The 24768-nt window shown below is 46.4% G+C and overlaps 1 protein-coding gene across 1 annotated transcript in view; it reads right to left on the bottom strand.

The window, feature by feature from the left end:
• Positions 1–4766: 4766 nt before the first annotated feature.
• The window catches only part of LOC116364639 (chromosome transmission fidelity protein 18 homolog), a 39784-nt gene continuing 19782 nt past the window's right edge, over positions 4767–24768 (bottom strand). The window contains exons 7-14 of the mRNA XM_031817670.1: positions 18048–18183; positions 12171–12446; positions 10786–10883; positions 10438–10561; positions 10196–10332; positions 10037–10130; positions 9140–9238; positions 4767–4908 (exon numbers count right to left, since the gene is read on the bottom strand). Coding sequence (XP_031673530.1) covers positions 4888–4908; positions 9140–9238; positions 10037–10130; positions 10196–10332; positions 10438–10561; positions 10786–10883; positions 12171–12446; positions 18048–18183 — 985 coding nt within the window. The 3' untranslated portion in view covers positions 4767–4887. The remainder of the gene's footprint in view (positions 4909–9139; positions 9239–10036; positions 10131–10195; positions 10333–10437; positions 10562–10785; positions 10884–12170; positions 12447–18047; positions 18184–24768) is intronic.

The following is a 24768-nucleotide window of genomic DNA, read 5'->3' as shown; positions in this document are numbered from 1 at the left end:
GAGAGAGAGAGAGAGAGATGGAGGAGGGACAGAGAGAGAGAAAGAGGGGGACAGAGAGAGATGGAGGAGGGAGGAGGGAGAGAGAGAGAGAGAAAGAGGGGGACAGAGAGAGAGAGAGAGAGAGAGAGAGAGAGAGAGAGAGTGGAGGAGGGACAGAGAGAGAGAAAGAGGGGGACAGAGAGAGATCGAGGAGAGAGAGAGAGAGAGAGAGAGATGGAGGAGGGACAGAGAGAGATCGAGGAGGAGAGAGAGAAAGAGGGGGACAGAGAGAGATCGAGGAGGAGAGAGAGAAAGAGGAGGAGAGAGAGAAAGAGGGGGACAGAGAGAGATCGAGGAGGAGGAGGGACAGATGTTAATAGAGGTTAGGTCCCTAACCTAACAATAGCAACATGTTCTCTGATTAGATTTCTCCATTTAAAAAGTGGAACACATCTACCAGGATATACATTCTCCAGACGACATCTCATCCTCATAAAGACAGATGGAGGGAGACAGAGAGACAGAGAGGGAGGAGGAGGGAGACAGAGAGAGAGAGAGGGAGGAGGAGGGAGACAGAGAGACAGAGAGGGAGGAGGAGGGAGACAGAGAGACAGAGAGGGAGGAGGAGGGAGACAGAGAGAGCGAGAGGTTGCTGTGTCCTGCTGTGTGCTGTCCTACTGTCCTACTGCCCTGCTGTCCTACTGCGTGCTGTCCTACTGTCCTACTGTATACTGTCATACTATGTGCTGTGCTACTGTCCTACTGTCCTGCTATGCTACTGTCCTAGTATGTGATGTCCTACTGTGTGCTGTCCTGCTGTATACTGTCCTACTGTATGCTGTCCTGCTGTGTGCTGTCATGCTGTGTTCTGTCCTACTGCGTGCTGTCCTAATGTATACTGTCCTACTGTGTGCTGTCTTGCTGTGTGCTGTCCTACTGTGTTCTGTCCTACTGCGTGCTGTCCTAATGTATACTGTCCTACTGTGTGCTGTCCTACTGTCCTGCAGTCTTACTGTGTGCTGTCCTACTGTGTGATGTCCTGCTGTGTGCTGTCCTACTGTATGCTGTCCTACTGTATGCTGTCCTACTGTATGCTGTCCTACTGTCCTGCTGTGTGCTGTCCTGCTGTGTGCTGTCCTACTGTCCTGCTGTGTGCTATCCTACCGTATGCTGTCCTACTGTATGCTGTCCTACTGTGTGCTGTCCTACTGTATGCTGTCCTACTGTCCTGCTGTGTGCTGTCCTGCTGTGTGCTGTCCTACTGTGTGCTGTCTTACTGTCCTACTGTGTGCTGTCCTGCTGTGTGCTGTCCTGCTGTGTGCTGTCCTACTGTATGCTGTCCTACTGTATACTGTATACTGTCCTGCTGTGTGCTGTCCTGCTGTGTGCTGTCCTACTGTGTGCTGTCCTACTGTCCTACTGTGTGCTGTCCTGCTGTGTGCTGTCCTACTGTCCTACTGTATACTGTCCTGCTGTGTGCTGTCCTACTGTCCTACTGTGTGCTGTCTACTGTCCTGCTGTGTGCTGTCCTACTGTCCTACTGTGTGCTGTCTACTGTCCTACTGTGTGCTGTCCTACTGTCCTGCTGTGTGCTGTCTACTGTCCTACTGTGTGCTGTCCTACTGTCCTAATGTGTGGTTGTATTGCTGTGTGCTGTCTGCTCCTAACTATAACTGTCCCCCCCCCCCCCATGCTGTATACTATCCGGCTGTATCTGTGTGCTGTCCATACTGTCCTGGCTGCTGTGTGCTGTCCTACTGTCTGCTGTGTGGCGTGTCCTATGGTCCTGCTGTTGCTGGTCCTAACTGTCCGAACTGTCCTGCTGGTCTGCTGGTCCTACGGTCCTGCGTGTGCTGTCCTACTGTCCTGCTGTCTGCTGCCCTACTGTGTGCTGTCCTACTGTCATACTGCATGCTGTCCTGCTGTCCTACTGTCCTGCTGTGTGCTGTCCTGCTGTCCTGCTGTGTGCTGGTCTACTGTCTGTTGTGTGCTGTCTTACTGTGTGCTGTCCTACTGTGTGCTGTCCTACTGTGTGCTGTCCTGCTGTCCTACTGTATACTATCCTACTGTCCTGTTGTGTGCTGTCCTACTGTCCTGCTGTCCTACTGTGTGCTGTCCTACTGTGTGCTGTCCTACTGGTACTGTCCTGCTGTGTGCAGTCCTGCTGTCCTACTGTATGCTGTCCTACTGTGTGCGGTCTTACAGTGTGCAATCCTGCTGTCCTACTGTGTGCTGTCCTACTGTATACTGTCCTACAGTGTGCTGTCCTACTGTGTGCTGTCCTGCTGTACACTGTCCTGTTATATACTGTCCTGCTGTGTGCTGTCCTACTGTGTGCTGTCCTACTGTCCTGCTATATACTGTCCTGCTGTGTGCTGTCCTACTATGTGTGGTCTTACTGTGTGCTGTCCTGGTGTATACTGTCCTACTGTATACTGTCCTACTGTGTGCTGTCCTACTGTGTGCTGTCCTACTGTGTGCTGTCCTACTGTGTGCTGTCCTACTGTGTGCTGTCCTACTGTGTGCTGTCCTACTGTGTGCTGTCCTACTGTGTGCTGTCCTAGTGTGTGCTGTCCTAGTGTGTGCTGTCCTACTGTGTGCTGTCCTACTGTGTGCTGTCCTACTGTATACTGTCCTACTGTATACTGTCCTACTGTATACTGTCCTACTGTCCTGGCCGTGTGCTGTCCTACTGTCCTGCTGTGTGCTGTCCTGCTGTATACTGTCCTACTATGTGCTGTCCTACTGTCCTGCTGTGTGCTGTCCTACTGTATACTGTCCTACTGTGTGCTGTCCTGCTGTGTACTGTCCTACTGTGTGCTGTCCTGCTGTGTGCTGTCCTGCTGTGTGCTGTCCTGCTGTGTGCTGTCCTGCTGTGTGCTGTCCTGCTGTGTGCTGTCCTGCTGTGTACTGTCCTGCTTTATACTGTCCTACTGTGTGCTGTCCTACTGTGTGCTGTCCTGCTGTATGCTGTCCTACTGTGTGCTGTCCTGCTGTGTGCTGTCCTGCTGTATGCTGTCCTGCTGTATGCTGTCCTACTGTGTGCTGTCCTACTGTGTGCTGTCCTGCTGTATACTGTCCTACTGTGTGCTGTCCTACTGTATACTGTCCTACTGTGTGCTGTCCTGCTGTATACTGTCCTGCTGTATACTGTCCTGCTGTATACCGTCCTACTGTATACTGTCCTACTGTGTGCTGTCCATCGTCTGTCACATCACGATGTCGTCACCATCAACCATGGCTTTCAATCATCATAGTAATATCACCCAACCCTAGGGACTGTGTGTGTGTGGTGTGGTACCTGTGTGAGTTTGTCGTGCTCTCCGGTGGAAGAGGCCAGGTGAAGGATGTGCTGTAGTCTCTCGGCCCCGCCTCCTTCTCTAAGTCCCTCTTCCAGCTCCTCGCCCACACGCTTCCTATACACCAAATATGGTCAACCAGGAAGACACCAAATATGGTCAACCAGGAAGACAAATAGTTACAGTGCAGTTTGAAGCCTGAAATGTGGCAAAAGGTCGCAAAGTTCAAGGGGGCCGAATACTTTCGCAAGGCATTGTAGTTATGGTTCTCAAAAGCATAGTTTGTTATAATACCGTTTGATGCGCGGCAGTTGGAAGATCTCCTGCCAGAGGTTGAACAGTCCTTTATTCTGATCCTTCTGACCGATCCTCATGGACTGGACCGACTGCACGTCCAGCTGTCTCTTCCCTCGACCGTGGAGGAACTACAACACAACACATGAACACATCCAGCTGTCTCTAACCTCGACCGTGGAGGAACTACAACACAACACATGAACACGTCCAGCTGTCTCTAACCTCGACCGTGGAGGAACTACAACACAACACATTAACACGTCCAGCTGTCTCTAACCTCGACCGTGGAGGAACTACAACACATTAACACGTCCAGCTGTCTCTAACCTCGACCGTGGAGGAACTACAACACAACACATGAACACATCCAGCTGTCTCTAACCTCGACCGTGGAGGAACTACAACACAACACATTAACACGTCCAGCTGTCTCTAACCTCGACCGTGGAGGAACTACAACACATTAACACGTCCAGCTGTCTCTAACCTCGACCGTGGAGGAACTACAACACATTAACACGTCCAGCTGTCTCTAACCTCGACCGTGGAGGAACTACAACACATTAACACGTCCAGCTGTCTCTAACCTCGACCGTGGAGGAACTACAACACAACACATTAACACGTCCAGCTGTCTCTAAAATCGACCGCGGAGGAACTACAACACAACACATTAACACGTCCAGCTGTCTCTAACCTCGGCCGTGGAGGAACTACAACACATTAACACGTCCAGCTGTCTCTAACCTCGACCGTGGAGGAACTACAACACAACACATTAACACGTCCAGCTGTCTCTAAAATCGACCGCGGAGGAACTACAACACATTAACACGTCCAGCTGTCTCTAACCTCGACCGTGGAGGAACTACAACACATTAACACGTCCAGCTGTCTCTAACCTCGACCGTGGAGGAACTACAACACAACACATTAACACGTCCAGCTGTCTCTAACCTCGACCGTGGAGGAACTACAACACAACACATTAACACGTCCAGCTGTCTCTAACCTCGACCGTGGAGGAACTACAACACATTAACACGTCCAGCTGTCTCTAACCTCGACCGTGGAGGAACTACAACACATTAACACGTCCAGCTGTCTCTAACCTCGACCGTGGAGGCATTACAACACAACATATTAACACGTCCAGCTGTCTCTAACCTCGACCGTGGAGGAACTACAACACATGAACACGTCCAGCTGTCTCTAACCTCGACCGTGGAGGAACTACAACACATTAACACGTCCAGCTGTCTCTAACCTCGACCGTGGAGGAACTACAACACATTAACACGTCCAGCTGTCTCTAACCTCGACCGTGGAGGAACTACAACACAAAACACATCTAGCGGTCTCTTCCCTTTACCAATTGTATGTGTATTTATTACAGATCCTAATTAGTTCCTGCCAATCTGATTCTCCTGCTGCATCAGTTACCTGATGTGGAATAGAGTTCCATGTAGTCATGGCTCTATGTAGTACTGTGGAATAGTGTTCCATGTAGTCATGGCTCTATGTAGTACTGCGGAATAGAGTTCCATGTAGTCATGGCTCTATGTAGCACTGTGGAATAGAGTTCCATATAGTCATGGCTGTATGTAGTACTGTGGAATAGAGTTCCATGTAGTCATGGCTCTATGTAGTACTGTGGAATAGAGTTCCATGTAGTCATGGCTCTATGTAGCACTGTGGAATAGAGTTCCATGTAGTCATGGCTGTATGTAGTACTGTGGAATAGAGTTCCATGTAGTCATGGCTCTATGTAGTACTGTGGAATAGAGTTCCATGTAGTCATGGCTCTATGTAGCACTGTGGAATAGAGTTCCATGTAGTCATGGCTCTATGTAGTACTGTGGAATAGAGTTCCATGTAGTCATGGCTCTATGTAGCACTGTGGAATAGAGTTCCATGTAGTCATGGCTCTATGTAGTACTGTGGAATAGAGTTCCATGTAGTCATGGCTCTATGTAGTACTGCGGAATAGAGTTCCATGTAGTCATGGTTCTATGTAGTACTGTGGAATAGAGTTCCATGTAGTCATGGCTCTATGTAGTACTGTAGTACTGTGGAATAGAGTTCCATGTAGTCATGGCTCTATGTAGTACTGTGGAATAGAGTTCCATGTAGTCATGGCTCTATGTAGTACTGTGGAATAGAGTTCCATGTAGTCATGGCTCTATGTAGCACTGTGGAATAGAGTTCCATGTAGTCATGGCTCTATGTAGTACTGTGGAATAGAGTTCCATGTAGTCATGGCTCTATGTAGTACTGTGGAATAGAGTTCCATGTAGTCATGGCTCTATGTAGCACTGTGGAATAGAGTTCCATGTAGTCATGGCTGTATGTAGTACTGTGGAATAGAGTTCCATGTAGTCATGGCTCTATGTAGTACTGTGGAATAGAGTTCCATGTAGTCATGGCTCTATGTAGCACTGTGGAATAGAGTTCCATGTAGTCATGGCTCTATGTAGTACTGTGGAATAGAGTTCCATGTAGTCATGGCTCTATGTAGCACTGTGGAATAGAGTTCCATGTAGTCATGGCTCTATGTAGTACTGTGGAATAGAGTTCCATGTAGTCATGGCTCTATGTAGTACTGCGGAATAGAGTTCCATGTAGTCATGGTTCTATGTAGTACTGCGGAATAGAGTTCCATGTAGTCATGGTTCTATGTAGTACTGTGGAATAGAGTTCCATGTAGTCATGGCTCTATGTAGTACTGTAGTACTGTGGAATAGAGTTCCATGTAGTCATGGCTCTATGTAGTACTGTGGAATAGAGTTCCATGTAGTCATGGCTCTATGTAGTACTGTGGAATAGAGTTCCATGTAGTCATGGCTCTATGTAGCACTGTGGAATAGAGTTCCATGTAGTCATGGCTCTATGTAGTACTGTGGAATAGAGTTCCATGTAGTCAGGGCTCTATGTAGCACTGTGGAATAGAGTTCCATGTAGTCAGGGCTCTATGTAGTACTGTGGAATAGAGTTCCATGTAGTCATGGCTCTATGTCTTGTGGGGTATGAATGGGTGTCTAAGCTGTGTGCCAGTAGTTTAAACAGACCTCTGGTGGCATGTCTTGTGGGGTATGAATGGGTGTCTGAGCTGTGTGCCAGTAGTTTAAACAGACCTCTGGTGGCATGTCTTGTGGGGTATGTATGGGTGTCTGAGCTGTGTGCCAGTAGTTTAAACAGACCTCTGGTGGCATGTCTTGTGGGGTATGAATGGGTGTCTAAGCTGTGTGCCAGTAGTTTAAACAGACCTCTGGTGGCATGTCTTGTGGGGTATGAATGGGTGTCTAAGCTGTGTGCCAGTAGTTTAAACAGACAGCTCGGTTCATTCAGCTTGTCAACACCTCATTCAAAAACAAGTAGCGATGAAGTCAATCTCTCCTCCACTTTGAGCCAGGAGAGATTGTCATTAATGTTAGCTCTCTGTGTACTTTTAAGAGCCAGCCGTGCTGCTCTGTTCTGAGCCAATTGTAATTTTCCCAAGTCCCTCTATGAGGCACCTGACCACACTACTGAACAGTAGTCTAGGTGGGACCAAACTAGGGCCTGTAGGACCTGCCTTGTTGATAGTGCTGTTAAGAAGGTAAAATCTAGGACTTGCCTTGTTGATAGTGTTAAGAAGGTAGAAACTAGGGCCTGTAGGACCTGCCTTGTGGAGAGTGTTGTTAAGAAGGTAGAAACTAGGTCCTGTAGGACCTGCCTTGTTGATAGTGCTGTTAAGAAGGTAGAAACTAGGGCCTGTAGGACCTGCCTTGTTGATAGTGTTGTTAAGAAGGTAGAAACTAGGGCCTGTAGGACCTGCCTTGTTGATAGTATTGTTAAGAAGGTAGAAACTAGGGCCTACAGGCAGAGCAGCGCTTTATGGACAGACTTCTCCCCATCTTAACTACTGTTGTATCAATATGTTCTGAAACTGACGACAGGCTCTTTGTTAAGTGTTACAGTGATTTATTATGGACAGACTTCCCTCCAACTTAACTTCACTAGGGTAGGGGGCAGCATTCGGAATCTTGGATGAAAAGCGTGAATTAAAGCCCAAATTAAACTGCCTGCTACTCAGGCCGAGAAGCTAGGACATGCATATAATTAGTAGATTTGGATGGAAAATATAAAGTTTCCAAAACTGTTAATATAATGTCTGTCAGTATAACAGAACTGATATGGGGAAAACCTGAGGAAAATCCATCCAGGAAGGACTATTATTTTGAAAGGCTGTTTTTCCATTGAAAGCCTATCCACCATACAAAGACTTAGGACCCAGGTCACGATCTCTATGGCTTCTTCTACATGTGGTCATTCTTTAGGCATTGTTTCATTGTAACCAGGAAGGACTATTATTTTGAAAGGCTGTTTTTCCATTGAAAGCCTATCCACCATACAAAGACTAGGGACCCAGGTCACGATCTCTATTCTACATGTGGCCAGTCTTTATAGTTTCAGGCTTTTACTCTGAAAAATGAGGGAGATACTTCACTTTCAATCAGTGGCCAGTGGACATCTCCATTCATCAGCCATGATGCGCCCTGATCAGACAGACAGGTTCTTGTTTCTCCTTTCCTATTGCCGAAGCTTTTGTCCGGTTGAAATATTATTGATTATTTATGACAAAAACAACAGGAGGATAGATTTTAAACATTGTTTGGCATGTTTCTACTAACTTTATTGTACTTTTTAAAACTTTTCGTCAGGACTTATATACATCTTTAAAATGGTGTATAATACTTGTATATGTTTTCAGGAATTTTAATTACGGGATTTCTGTTGTTTTGAATTTGGCGCTCTGCAATTTCACTGGCTGTTATCGAGGTGGGACGCTACCAGAGAGGTTAGCTATATATAGTGATTTATAACGGACAGACCTCCCCCCATCTTAACTACTGTTGTATCAACATGTTCTGAAACTGACTGCAGGATCTTTGTTAAGTGTTACAGTGATTTATAAATGGACAGACTTCTCCCCATCTTAACTACTGTTGTATCAATATGATTTCCCTTGCTGTAGCTGACCTGTAGTGTTGAGTCATCAACATACATAGACACACAGGGGTGGCAGGTAGCCTATCAGGGGTGGGATGAAGAAATCAGTCCTGCATAGAACTCTAGTTCAAATGCAGCCTTTAACATTGACTGAAATAGCAGCAGGTTGCCTAGTGGTAAAGAGCATGGTTTACTAAGGGTTGGTAACAGGCTAATTGGTCGGCATGTTAGGGTTGGTAACAGGCTGATTGGTCGGCTATTTGAGCCAGTAAAGAGGGCTTTACTATTCTTAGGTAGCAGAATGACTTTAGCTTCCCTCCAGGCCTGAGGGAACATACTTTCTAGTAGGCTTGGATTGAAGATACGGCAGATAGAGGACGATATTGCCACTCCTCTCATTCTCAGTCATTTTCCATCCCAGTTGTCAAACTGTGAGTTAATGTGTACAGACAGGTGTTCCTCAGGGGTCAGTGTTTGGACCCTTGATATTGTTGTAATACATGGTAGCTCTTATAATCTGGAAACACAGTGTGCAATTGGTTTGCTGTGTGTGTGTGTGTGTGTATATGTACCTGCAGTGTGTTTATGCAGGATCTGATGTCGTTGTCCGTCTTCTCACAGAGAGCCATCAGAGTCCCCATGTCAGCCTTCATACCCTGGCCCCTGGAGATCTAACCCACACATTAACATAAAGACCCCCATCATGGCTGTTCTGACATGTCAGTCTTCATGACCCCTGACCCCTGGAGATCTAACCCACACATTAACATAAAGACCCCCATCATGGCTGTTCTGACATGTCAGTCTTCATGACCCCTGACCCCTGGAGATCTAACCCACACATTAACATAAAGACCCCCATCATGGCTGTTCTGACATGTCAGTCTTCATGACCCCTGACCCCTGGAGATCTAACCCACACATTAACATAAAGACCCCCATCATGGCTGTTCTGACATGTCAGTCTTCATGACCCCTGACCCCTGGAGATCTAACCCACACATTAACATAAAGACCCCCATCATGGCTGTTCTGACATGTCAGTCTTCATGACCCCTGACCCCTGGAGATCTAACCCACACATTAACATAAAGACCCCCATCATGGCTGTTCTGACATGTCAGTCTTCATGACCCCTGGCCCCTGGAGATCTAACCCACACATTAACATAAAGACCCCCATCATGGCTGTTCTGACATGTCAGTCTTCATGACCCCTGACCCCTGGAGATCTAACCCACACATTAACATAAAGACCCCCATCATGGCTGTTCTGACATGTCAGTCTTCATGACCCCTGGAGATCTAACCCACACATTAACATAAATACCCCCATCATGGATGTTCTGACATGTCAGTCTTCATGACCCCTGACCCCTGGAGATCTAACCCACACATTAACATAAAGACCCCCATCATGGCTGGTCTGACATGTTGCATCACCACTAAGAAAATGAAAACAAAGATTACCTCAGCCAGTCTCTGTGCCAGGCGGGAAGGCTGTGTCTGGGGGAAGGCCAATAGGAACGCCTGCTGCCTCAGAGGCCTCAGGGCTGGAACATACCTGACAGGACAGAGAACCAATCAGATCACAGATAGAGATAAACCCCTCCCCCCTCCGTCTCTTACAGGTCGTTACAGATGCAGATGATTGGTCGGAGGAGGACCGACTCTTTTTTCTTCTTCTTCTTTAGAGGCTCCGCCTCTGACTCCGCCCCCTGGCTGTCCTTCCTGTTCAGAGTGGCCAATAGGATGCTGATGGCAGCCTGCCGACCAATCACAGAGAGAGAGAGAGAGGTATTACTCTGAGATGAGGCTAGGTGAGAGTGGTCCAATAGAAGGGCAGGGACGGAGCGGTGGGCGGGACTTACGGCGGGCGCTCCGTCGATCTCGTCGATGATGAGGCAGTTAGGCTTCTCATTGGCTCCCAGCACTGACCTCATCTGGGTCGCTGTGTCGATACGCTTCTGGAACAGCTCCGCACTGCGGTCATCACTATGGAAACCACAGCATCAACAACCCCTTAGTTACTATGGGAAACCACAGCGTCAACAACACCTTAGTTACTATGGGAAACCACAGCGTCAACAACACCTTAGTTACTATGGGAAACCACAGCGTCAATAACACCTTAGTTACTATGGGACACCACAGCATCAACAACCACTTAGTTGCTATGGGAAACCACAGCATCAACTTGTTGAAGTCGTTAAACCCACCTGGCGTTAATTTCCACCACGTTGTACCCAGCATGCTTAGCGATGATGTGGGCTAGAGTGGTCTTCCCTAAACCCGGAGGACCGGAGAGCAGCACCACCTAGTGGGAGGCCGACAGATTAACCAGTTATATTAACCTAGTAGTATATATACTAACAGCTATATAACCTGAGGTGTAGTTCTTCCTACCTTGTATTTATCAGTCTGTGTGATGTGTAGTTCTTCCTACCTTGTATTTATCAGTCTGTGTGATGTGTAGTTCTTCCTACCTTGTATTTATCAGTCTGTGTAGTTCTTCCTACCTTGTATTTATCAGTCTGTGTAGTTCTTCCTACCTTGTATTTATCAGTCTGTGTAGTTCTTCCTACCTTGTATTTATCAGTCTGTGTAGTTCTTCCTACCTTGTATTTATCAGTCTGTGTGAGGTGTAGTTCTTCCTACCTTGTATTTATCAGTCTGTGTAGTTCTTCCTACCTTGTATTTTCAGTCTGTGTGATGTGTAGTTCTACCTACCTTGTATTTATCAGTCTGTGTGAGGTGTAGTTCTTCCTACCTTGTATTTATCGGTCTGTGTGAGGTGTAGTTCTTCCTACCTTGTATTTATCAGTCTGTGTAGTTCTTCCTACCTTGTATTTATCAGTCTGTGTGATGTGTAGTTCTACCTACCTTGTATTTTCAGTCTGTGTGAGGTGTAGTTCTTCCTACCTTGTATTTATCAGTCTGTGTGAGGTGTAGTTCTTCCTACCTTGTATTTATCAGTCTGTGTAGTTCTTCCTACCTTGTATTTATCAGTCTGTGTGAGGTGTAGTTCTTCCTACCTTGTATTTATCAATCTGTGTGATGTGTAGTTCTACCTACCTTGTATTTTCAGTCTGTGTGAGGTGTAGTTCTTCCTACCTTGTATTTATCAGTCTGTGTGAGGTGTAGTTCTTCCTACCTTGTATTTATCAGTCTGTGTAGTTCTTCCTACCTTGTATTTATCAGTCTGTGTGAGGTGTAGTTCTTCCTACCTTGTATTTATCAGTCTGTGTGATGTGTAGTTCTACCTACCTTGTATTTTCAGTCTGTGTGAGGTGTAGTTCTTCCTACCTTGTATTTATCAGTCTGTGTGATGTGTAGTTCTTCCTACCTTGTATTTATCTGTCTGTGTAGTTCTTCCTACCTTGTATTTATCAGTCTGTGTAGTTCTACCTACCTTGTATTTTCAGTCTGTGTGAGGTGTAGTTCTTCCTACCTTGTATTTATCAGTCTGTGTGAGGTGTAGTTCTTCCTACCTTGTATTTATCAGTCTGTGTGAGGTGTAGTTCTTCCTACCTTTTATTTATCAGTCTGTGTAGTTCTTCCTACCTTGTATTTATCAGTCTGTGTGATCTGTAGTTCTTCCTACCTTGTATTTGGGCCTTTTGTATTGGTCCAGTTCAGCCTCCAGAAGCTCCTCAGTGATCTGACTCTTGGTCTTAAATTTCTGATTGGCTTGATTAAAGTTCCCCTGGCTCCGGTTGGTGGAATTAAAGCGACCCCGGCCCTTATTGAAGCGTCCCTGGTCCTGATTGTCTGTGTTCTGGTCGGGCCTCTCGGCTGGGGGTGGGCGTGTCTTCCTCTCTCGTCCAAACACCACCTGGTCCCACAGCTTCAGCCACTTCAGCAGACAGCGGTTGGTGAACTACACACACACACACACACACACACACACACACACAATATACACACACACACACATTATACACACAGAAACACATTATACACACAGAAACACATTATACACACAGAAACACATTATACACACAGCAAAAAAGTCTCAGTGCTAGCTGTGTCACTAGAGATCCTGGTTCTAGTCCAGGTTCTGTCTCAGTGCTAGCTGTGTCACTCGAGATCAAATCAAATTTATTTATATAGCCCTTCGTACATCAGCTGATATCTCAAAGTGCTGTACAGAAACCCAGCCTAAAACCCCAAACAGCAAGCAATGCAGGTGTAGAAGCACGGTGGCTAGGAAAAACTCCCTAGAAAGGCCAATACCTAGGAAGAAACCTAGAGAGGAACCAGGCTATGTGGGGTGGCGAGTCCTCTTCTGGCTGTGCAATTACATACACAGACACTATACACACACATTATACACACAGAAATTAAAAACACAGTAATTATACACACACACACACACACACACACACACATACACACACACTGGCTTGGGAAGTAAAAGATTAAATGTAATCCGTTAGAGTCCCGTTCCCCTCCACCACCAGTCCTGTTCCCCAACCTCCACCACCAGTCCTGTTCCCCAACCTCCTCCACCAGTCCCGTTCCCCTCCACCACCAGTCCTGTTCCCCAACCTCCACCACCAGTCCTGTTCCCCAACCTCCACCACCAGTCCTGTTCCCCAACCTCCACCACCAGTCCTGTTCCCCAACCTCCTCCACCAGTCCCGTTCCCCTCCTCCACCAGTCCTGTTCCCCAACCTCCACCACCAGTCCTGTTCCCCAACCTCCACCACCAGTCCTGTTCCCCAACCTCCTCCACCAGTCCCGTTCCCCTCCTCCACCAGTCCTGTTCCCCAACCTCCACCACCAGTCCTGTTCCCCAACCTCCACCACCAGTCCTGTTCCCCAACCTCCTCCACCAGTCCCGTTCCCCTCCTCCACCAGTCCTGTTCCCCTCCTCCACCAGTCCCGTTCCCCAACCTCCACCACCAGTCCCGTTCCCCAACCTCCACCACCAGTCCCGTTCCCCAACCTCCTCCACCAGTCCCGTTCCCCAACCTCCACCACCAGTCCTGTTCCCCAACCTCCACCACCAGTCCTGTTCCCCAACCTCCACCACCAGTCCTGTTCCCCAACCTCCACCACCAGTCCTGTTCCCCAACCTCCACCACCAGTCCTGTTCCCCAACCTCCACCACCAGTCCTGTTCCCCAACCTCCACCACCAGTCCTGTTCCCCAACCTCCACCACCAGTCCTGTTCCCCAACCTCCACCACCAGTCCTGTTCCCCAACCTCCACCACCAGTCCTGTTCCCCAACCTCCACCACCAGTCCTGTTCCCAACCTCCACCACCATCCTGTTCCCCAACCTCCACCACCAGTCCTGTTCCCCAACCTCCACCACCAGTCCTGTTCCCCAACCTCCACCACCAGTCCTGTTCCCCAACCTCCACCACCAGTCCTTCCCAACCCCACCACCAGTCCTGTTCCCCAACCTCCACCACCAGTCCTGTTCCCCAACCTCCACCACCAGTCCTGTTCCAACTTCCTCCACCAGTCCTGTTCCCCAACCTCCACCACCAGTCCTGTTCCCCTCCACCACCAGTCCCGTTCCCCAACCTCCACCACCAGTCCTGTTCCCCCAACCTCCACCACCAGTCCTGTTCCCCAACCTCCACCACCAGTCCTGTTCCCCAACCTCCACCACCAGTCCTGTTCCCCAACCTCCACCACCAGTCCTGTTCCCCAACCTCCACCACCAGTCCTGTTCCCCAACCTCCCACCACCAGTCCTGTTCCCCAACCTCCACCACCAGTCCTGTTCCCCAACCTCCACCACCAGTCCTGTTCCCCAACCTCCACCACCAGTCCTGTTCCCCTCCTCCACCAGTCCTGTTCCCCAACCTCCACCACCAGTCCTGTTCCCCAACCTCCACCACCAGTCCTGTTCCCCAACCTCCACCACCAGTCCTGTTCCCCAACCTCCACCACCAGTCCTGTTCCCCAACCTCCTCCACCAGTCCCGTTCCCCTCCTCCACCAGTCCTGTTCCCCTCCACCACCAGTCCTGTTCCCCAACCTCCACCACCAGTCCTGTTCCCCAACCTCCACCACCAGTCCTGTTCCCCAACCTCCACCACCAGTCCTGTTCCCCAACCTCCACCACCAGTCCTGTTCCCCAACCTCCTCCACCAGTCCCGTTCCCCTCCTCCACCAGTCCCGTTCCCCAACCTCCTCCACCAGTCCCGTTCCCCTCCTCCACCAGTCCCGTTCCCCTCCACCACCAGTCCTGTTCCCCAACCTCCACCACCAGTCCTGTTCCCCAACCTCCTCCACCAGTCCCGTTCCCCTCCTCCACCAGTCCTGTTCCCCAACCTCCACCACCAGTCCTGTTCCCCAACCTCCACCACCAGTCCTGTTCCCCAACCTCCACCACCAGTCCTGTTCCCCAACCTCCACCACCAGTCCCGTTCCCCAACCTCCACCAGTCCTGTTCCCCAACCTCCACCACCAGTCCTGTTCCCCAACCTCCACCACCAGTCCTGTTCCCCAACCTCCACCACCAGTCCTGTTCCCCAACCTCCACCACCAGTCCTGTTCCCCAACCTCCACCACCAGTCCCGTTCCCCAACCTCCTCCACCAGTCCCGTTCCCCTCCTCCACCAGTCCCGTTCCCCTCCACCACCAGTCCTGTTCCCCAACCTCCACCACCAGTCCTGTTCCCCAACCTCCACCACCAGTCCTGTTCCCCAACCTCCACCACCAGTCCTGTTCCCCAACCTCCACCACCAGTCCTGTTCCCCTCCTCCACCAGTCCTGTTCCCACTCCACCACCAGTCCTGTTCCCCAACCTCCACCACCAGTCCTGTTCCCCAACCTCCACCACCAGTCCTGTTCCCCAACCTCCACCACCAGTCCTGTTCCCCAACCTCCACCACCAGTCCTGTTCCCCAACCTCCACCACCAGTCCTGTTCCCCAACCTCCACCACCAGTCCTGTTCCCCAACCTCCACCACCAGTCCTGTTCCCCAACCTCCACCACCAGTCCTGTTCCAACTTCCTCCACCAGTCCTGTTCCCCAACCTCCACCACCAGTCCTGTTCCCCAACCTCCACCACCAGTCCTGTTCCCCAACCTCCACCACCAGTCCTGTTCCCCAACCTCCACCACCAGTCCTGTTCCAACTTCCTCCACCAGTCCTGTTCCCCAACCTCCACCACCAGTCCTGTTCCCCTCCACCACCAGTCCCGTTCCCCTCCACCACCAGTCCTGTTCCCCAACCTCCACCACCAGTCCTGTTCCCCAACCTCCACCACCAGTCCTGTTCCCCAACCTCCACCACCAGTCCTGTTCCCCAACCTCCACCACCAGTCCTGTTCCCCAACCTCCACCACCAGTCCTGTTCCCCAACCTCCACCACCAGTCCTGTTCCCCAACCTCCACCACCAGTCCTGTTCCCCAACCTCCTCCACCAGTCCCGTTCCCCTCCTCCACCAGTCCTGTTCCCCTCCACCACCAGTCCTGTTCCCCAACCTCCACCACCAGTCCTGTTCCCCAACCTCCACCACCAGTCCTGTTCCCCAACCTCCACCACCAGTCCTGTTCCCCAACCTCCACCACCAGTCCTGTTCCCCAACCTCCTCCACCAGTCCCGTTCCCCTCCTCCACCAGTCCCGTTCCCCAACCTCCTCCACCAGTCCCGTTCCCCCTCCTCCACCAGTCCCGTTCCCCTCCACCACCAGTCCTGTTCCCCAACCTCCACCACCAGTCCTGTTCCCCAACCTCCTCCACCAGTCCCGTTCCCCTCCTCCACCAGTCCTGTTCCCCAACCTCCACCACCAGTCCTGTTCCCCAACCTCCACCACCAGTCCTGTTCCCCAACCTCCACCACCAGTCCTGTTCCCCAACCTCCACCACCAGTCCCGTTCCCCAACCTCCACCAGTCCTGTTCCCCAACCTCCACCACCAGTCCTGTTCCCCAACCTCCACCACCAGTCCTGTTCCCCAACCTCCACCACCAGTCCTGTTCCCCAACCTCCACCACCAGTCCTGTTCCCCAACCTCCACCACCAGTCCCGTTCCCCAACCTCCTCCACCAGTCCCGTTCCCCTCCTCCACCAGTCCCGTTCCCCTCCACCACCAGTCCTGTTCCCCAACCTCCACCACCAGTCCTGTTCCCCAACCTCCACCACCAGTCCTGTTCCCCAACCTCCACCACCAGTCCTGTTCCCCAACCTCCACCACCAGTCCTGTTCCCCTCCTCCACCAGTCCTGTTCCCCTCCACCACCAGTCCTGTTCCCCAACCTCCACCACCAGTCCTGTTCCCCAACCTCCACCACCAGTCCTGTTCCCCAACCTCCACCACCAGTCCTGTTCCCCAACCTCCACCACCAGTCCTGTTCCCCAACCTCCACCACCAGTCCTGTTTCCCCAACCTCCACCACCAGTCCTGTTCCCCAACCTCCACCACCAGTCCTGTTCCCCAACCTCCACCACCAGTCCTGTTCCAACTTCCTCCACCAGTCCTGTTCCCCAACCTCCACCACCAGTCCTGTTCCCCAACCTCCACCACCAGTCCTGTTCCCCAACCTCCACCACCAGTCCTGTTCCCCAACCTCCACCACCAGTCCTGTTCCAACTTCCTCCACCAGTCCTGTTCCCCAACCTCCACCACCAGTCCTGTTCCCCTCCACCACCAGTCCCGTTCCCCTCCACCACCAGTCCTGTTCCCCAACCTCCACCACCAGTCCTGTTCCCCAACCTCCACCACCAGTCCTGTTCCCCAACCTCCACCACCAGTCCTGTTCCCCAACCTCCACCACCAGTCCTGTTCCCCAACCTCCACCACCAGTCCTGTTCCCCAACCTCCACCACCAGTCCTGTTCCCCAACCTCCACCACCAGTCCTGTTCCCCAACCTCCACCACCAGTCCTGTTCCCCTCCTCCACCAGTCCTGTTCCCCTCCACCACCAGTCCTGTTCCCCAACCTCCACCACCAGTCCTGTTCCCCAACCTCCACCACCAGTCCTGTTCCCCAACCTCCACCACCAGTCCTGTTCCCCCAACCTCCACCACCAGTCCTGTTCCCCAACCTCCACCACCAGTCCTGTTCCCCAACCTCCACCACCAGTCCTGTTCCCCAACCTCCACCACCAGTCCTGTTCCCCAACCTCCACCACCAGTCCTGTTCCCCAACCTCCACCACCAGTCCTGTTCCCCTCCTCCACCAGTCCTGTTCCCCTCCACCACCAGTCCTGTTCCCCAACCTCCACCACCAGTCCTGTTCCCCAACCTCCACACCAGTCCTGTTCCCCAACCTCCACCACCAGTCCTGTTCCCCAACCTCCACCACCAGTCCTGTTCCCCAACCTCCACCACCAGTCCTGTTCCCCAACCTCCACCACCAGTCCTGTTCCCCAACCTCCACCACCAGTCCTGTTCCCCAACCTCCACCACCAGTCCTGTTCCCCAACCTCCACCACCAGTCCTGTTCCCCAACCTCCACCACCAGTCCTGTTCCCCAACCTCCACCACCAGTCCTGTTCCCCAAACTCCACCACTCACGTCGTCGCTGAGTAGATCAGTGTAGTGTTGAGGAGAAAACTGATCCACCCAGAGACGAGAAGATTCCTCCTCCTCCTCTCGATCCCCCTCTTCTCTCTGTCTACCGTCCAGCTCTCCAAACTCTTCATCCACTTGACTGAACACACACACACACACACACACACACACACACACACACACACACACACACACACACACACACACGTTTATGCTATAAACAAGTATTAATGTACAGAAACGACAATATCTATCAGGTGTGTGTTCACCTGATACAATAGCAGTCACATGTTTGGACACACCTCCTCATTCAAGGGTTTTTCTTTATTTTTACTATTTTCTACATTGTAGAATAATAGTGAAGACATCAAAACTATGAAATAACACATATGGAATCATGTAGTAACCAAAACTATGAAATAACACATATGGAATCATGTAGTAACCAAAAAACTATGAAATAACACATATGGAGTCATGTAGTAACCAAAACTATGAAATAACACATATGGAATCATGTAGTAACCAAAACTATGAAATAACACATATGGAATCATGTAGTAACCAAAAAACTATGAAATAACACATATGGAGTCATGTAGTAACCAAAACTATGAAATAACACATATGGAATCATGTAGTAACCAAAACTATGAAATAACACATATGGAATCATGTAGTAACCAAAACTATGAAATAACACATATGGAATCATGTAGTAACCAAAACTATGAAATAACACATATGGAATCATGTAGTAACCAAAACTATGAAATAACACATATGGAGTCATGTAGTAACCAAAACTATGAAATAACACATATGGAATCATGTAGTAACCAAAACTATGAAATAACACATATGGAGTCATGTAGTAACCAAAACTATGAAATAACACATATGGAGTCATGTAGTAACCAAAACTATGAAATAACACATATGGAATCATGTAGTAACCAAAACTATGAAATAACACATATGGAGTCATGTAGTAACCAAAACTATGAAATAACACATATGGAGTCATGTAGTAACCAAAACTATGAAATAACACATATGGAGTCATGTAGTAACCAAAACTATGAAATAACACATATGGAGTCATGTAGTAACCAAACTATGAAATAACACATATGGAGTCATGTAGTAACCAAAACTATGAAATAACACATATGGAGTCATGTAGTAACCAAAACTATGAAATAACACATATGGAGTCATGTAGTAACCAAAACTATGAAATAACACATATGGAGTCATGTAGTAACCAAAACTATGAAATAACACATATGGAGTCATGTAGTAACCAAAACTATGAAATAACACATATGGAGTCATGTAGTAACCAAAACTATGAAATAACACATATGGAATCATGTAGTAACCAACACTATGAAATAACACATATGGAATCATGTAGTAACCAAAACTATGAAATAACACATATGGAGTCATGTAGTAACCAACACTATGAAATAACACATATGGAATCACGTAGTAACCAACACTATGAAATAACACATATGGAATCATGTAGTAACCAAAACTATGAAATAACACATATGGAGTCATGTAGTAACCAACACTATGAAATAACACATATGGAATCATGTAGTAACCAACACTATGAAAATAACACATATGGAGTCATGTAGTAACCAACACTATGAAATAACACATATGGAGTCATGTAGTAACCAACACTATGAAATAACACATATGGAATCATGTAGTAACCAACACTATGAAATAACACATATGGAATCATGTAGTAACCAACACTATGAAATAACACATATGGAGTCATGTAGTAACCAACACTATGAAATAACACATATGGAGTCATGTAGTAACCAACACTATGAAATAACACATATGGAATCATGTAGTAACCAACACTATGAAATAACACATATGGAGTCATGTAGTAACCAACACTATGAAATAACACATATGGAATCATGTAGTAACCAACACTATGAAATAACACATATGGAGTCATGTAGTAACCAACACTATGAAATAACACATATGGAATCATGTAGTAACCAACACTATGAAATAACACATATGGAGTCATGTAGTAACCAACACTATGAAATAACACATATGGAGTCATGTAGTAACCAACACTATGAAATACACATATGGAGTCATGTAGTAACCAACACTATGAAATAACACATATGGAATCATGTAGTAACCAACACTATGAAATAACACATATGGAATCATGTAGTAACCACCACTATGAAATAACACATATGGAGTCATGTAGTAACCAAAACTATGAAATAACACATATGGAGTCATGTAGTAACCAACACTATGAAATAACACATATGGAGTCATGTAGTAACCAACACTATGAAATAACACATATGGAGTCATGTAGTAACCAACACTATGAATAACACTATGGAGTCATGTAGTAACCAACACTATGAAATAACCATATGGAGTCATGTAGTAACCAACACTATGAAATAACACATATGGAATCATGTAGTAACCAACACTATGAAATAACACATATGGAGTCATGTAGTAACCAACACTATGAAATAACACATATGGAATCATGTAGTAACCAACAATATGAAATAACACATATGGAGTCATGTAGTAACCAACACTATGAAATAACACATATGGAGTCATGTAGTAACCAACACTATGAAATAACACATATGGAATCACGTAGTAACCAACACTATGAAATAACACATATGGAGTCATGTAGTAACCAACACTATGAAATAACACATATGGAGTCATGTAGTAACCAACACTATGAAATAACACATATGGAATCATGTAGTAACCAACACTATGAAATAACACATATGGAGTCATGTAGTAACCAACACTATGAAATAACACATATGGAGTCATGTAGTAACCAACACTATGAAATAACACATATGGAGTCATGTAGTAACCAACACTATGAAATAACACATATGGAGTCATGTAGTAACCAACACTATGAAATAACACATATGGAGTCATGTAGTAACCAACACTATGAAATAACACATATGGAGTCATGTAGTAACCAACACTATGAAATAACACTATGGAGTCATGTAGTAACCAACACTATGAAATAACACATATGGAGTCATGTAGTAACCAACACTATGAAATAACACATATGGAGTCATGTAGTAACCAACACTATGAAATAACACATATGGAATCATGTAGTAACCAACACTATGAAATAACACATATGGAGTCATGTAGTAACCAACACTATGAAATAACACATATGGAGTCATGTAGTAACCAACACTATGAAATAACACATATGGAGTCATGTAGTAACCAGCACTATGAAATAACACATATGGAATCATGTAGTAACCAACACTATGAAATAACACATATGGAGTCATGTAGTAACCAACACTATGAAATAACACATATGGAGTCATGTAGTAACCAACACTATGAAATAACACATATGGAGTCATGTAGTAACCAACACTATGAAATAACACATATGGAGTCATGTAGTAACCAACACTATGAAATAACACATATGGAATCATGTAGTAACCAACACTATAAATAACACATATGGAATCATGTAGTAACCAACACTATGAAATAACACATATGGAGTCATGTAGTAACCAACACTATGAAATAACACATATGGAGTCATGTAGTAACCAACACTATGAAATAACACATATGGAGTCATGTAGTAACCAACACTATGAAATAACACATATGGAGTCATGTAGTAACCAACACTATGAAATAACACATATGGAGTCATGTAGTAACCAACACTATGAAATAACACATATGGAGTCATGTAGTAACCAACACTATGAAATAACACATATGGAGTCATGTAGTAACCAACACTATGAAATAACACATATGGAATCATGTAGTAACCAACACTATGAAATAACACATATGGAGTCATGTAGTAACCAACACTATGAAATAACACATATGGAGTCATGTAGTAACCAACACTATGAAATAACACATATGGAGTCATGTAGTAACCAACACTATGAAATAACACATATGGAATCATGTAGTAACCAACACTATGAAATAACACATATGGAGTCATGTAGTAACCAACACTATGAAATAACACATATGGAGTCATGTAGTAACCAACACTATGAAATAACACATATGGAGTCATGTAGTAACCAACACTATGAAATAACACATATGGAATCATGTAGTAACCAACACTATGAAATAACACATATGGAATCATGTAGTAACCAACACTATGAAATAACACATATGGAGTCATGTAGTAACCAACACTATGAAATAACACATATGGAGTCATGTAGTAACCAACACTATGAAATAACACATATGGAGTCATGTAGTAACCAACACTATGAAATAACACATATGGAGTCATGTAGTAACCAACACTATGAATAACACATATGGAGTCATGTAGTAACCAACACTATGAATAACACATATGGAATCATGTAGTAACCAACACTATGAAATAACACATATGGAGTATGTAGTAACCAACACTATGAAATAACACATATGGAATCATGTAGTAACCAACACTATGAAATAACACATATGGAGTCATGTAGTAACCAACACTATGAAATAACACATATGGAGTCATGTAGTAACCAACACTATGAAATAACACATATGGAATCATGTAGTAACCAACACTATGAAATAACACATATGGAGTCATGTAGTAACCAACACTATGAAATAACACATATGGAGTCATGTAGTAACCAAAACTATGAAAATAACACATATGGAGTCATGTAGTAACCAACACTATGAAATAACACATATGGAGTCATGTAGTAACCAACACTATGAAATAACACATATGGAATCATGTAGTAACCAACACTATGAAATAACACATATGGAGTCATGTAGTAACCAACACTATGAAATAACACATATGGAGTCATGTAGTAACCAACACTATGAAATAACACATATGGAATCATGTAGTAACCAACACTATGAAATAACACATATGGAGTCATGTAGTAACCAACACTATGAAATAACACATATGGAATCATGTAGTAACCAACACTATGAAATAACACATATGGAGTCATGTAGTAACCAAAACTATGAAATAACACATATGGAATCATGTAGTAACCAACACTATGAAATAACACATATGGAGTCATGTAGTAACCAACACTATGAAATAACACATATGGAGTCATGTAGTAACCAACACTATGAAATAACACATATGGAATCATGTAGTAACCAACACTATGAAATAACACATATGGAGTCATGTAGTAACCAACACTATGAAATAACACATATGGAGTCATGTAGTAACCAACACTATGAAATAACACATATGGAATCATGTAGTAACCAACACTATGAAATAACACATATGGAGTCATGTAGTAACCAACACTATGAAATAACACATATGGAATCATGTAGTAACCAACACTATGAAATAACACATATGGAGTCATGTAGTAACCAACACTATGAAAATAACACATATGGAATCATGTAGTAACCAACACTATGAATAACACATATGGAATCATGTAGTAACCAACACTATGAAATAACACATATGGAATCATGTAGTAACCAACACTATGAAATAACACATATGGAGTCATGTAGTAACCAACACTATGAAATAACACATATGGAGTCATGTAGTAACCAACACTATGAAATAACACATATGGAGTCATGTAGTAACCAACAAAGTGTTAAACAATATATATACAATATTTCATATTTTAGATTCTCCAATGTAGCCACCCTTTGCCTTGGTGACAGATTTGCACACTCTTGGCATTCTCTCAACCAGCTTCATGAGGGTAGTCACCCGGAATGCATTTCAATTAACAGGTGTGCCTTGTTAAAAGTTAATTTGTGGAATTTCTTTCCCTCTTAAAGCTTTAAGGTAGGGGTGGTATACAGAAGATAGCCCTATTTGGTAAAAGACCAAGTCCATATTATGGCAAGAACAGCTCAAATAAGCAAAGTGAAACGACAGGCCATCATTACTTTAAGGCATGAAGGTCAGTCAATCCGGAACATTTCAAGAACTTTGAAAGTTTCTTCAAGTGCAGTCGCAAAAACCATCAAGTGATATGATGAAACTGTCTCTCATGAGGACCGCCACAGGAAAGGAAGACCCAGAGTTACCTCTGCTACAGAGGATAAGTTCATTAGAGTTACCAGCATCAGAAACTGCAGCCCAAATAAATGCTTCACAGAGTTCAAGTAACAGACACATCTCAACATCAACTGTTCAGAGGAGACGGTGTGAATCAGACCTTCATGGTCGAATTGCTGCAAAGAATCCACTACTAAAGGACACCAATAAGAAGAAGAGACTTGCTTGGACCAAGAAACACGAGCAATGGACATTAGACCGACGGAAATCTGTCCTTTGGTCTGAGGAGTCTATTTGTGGTTAGTGGACCCAGAGTAGGTGAACGGATGATCTCTGCATGTGTGGTTCCCACCGTGAAGCATGGAGGAGGTGTGATGGTGTTTTGCTGGTGACATTGTCTGTGATTTATTTAGAATTCAAGGCACACTTAACCAGCATGGCTACCACAGCATTCTGCAGCGATACGCCATCCCACCTGGTTTGTGCTTAGTGGGCCTATCATTTTGTTTTTCAACAGGACAATGAGCCAACACACCTCCAGGCTGTGTAAAGGCT

Source organism: Oncorhynchus kisutch, unplaced genomic scaffold, assembly GCF_002021735.2.
Source record: "Oncorhynchus kisutch isolate 150728-3 unplaced genomic scaffold, Okis_V2 scaffold1116, whole genome shotgun sequence".
NCBI lineage: Eukaryota > Metazoa > Chordata > Actinopteri > Salmoniformes > Salmonidae > Oncorhynchus > Oncorhynchus kisutch.
The sequence above is the reverse complement of the archived record's forward strand: the minus strand, read 5'-3'. Positions and strand labels throughout refer to the sequence as shown.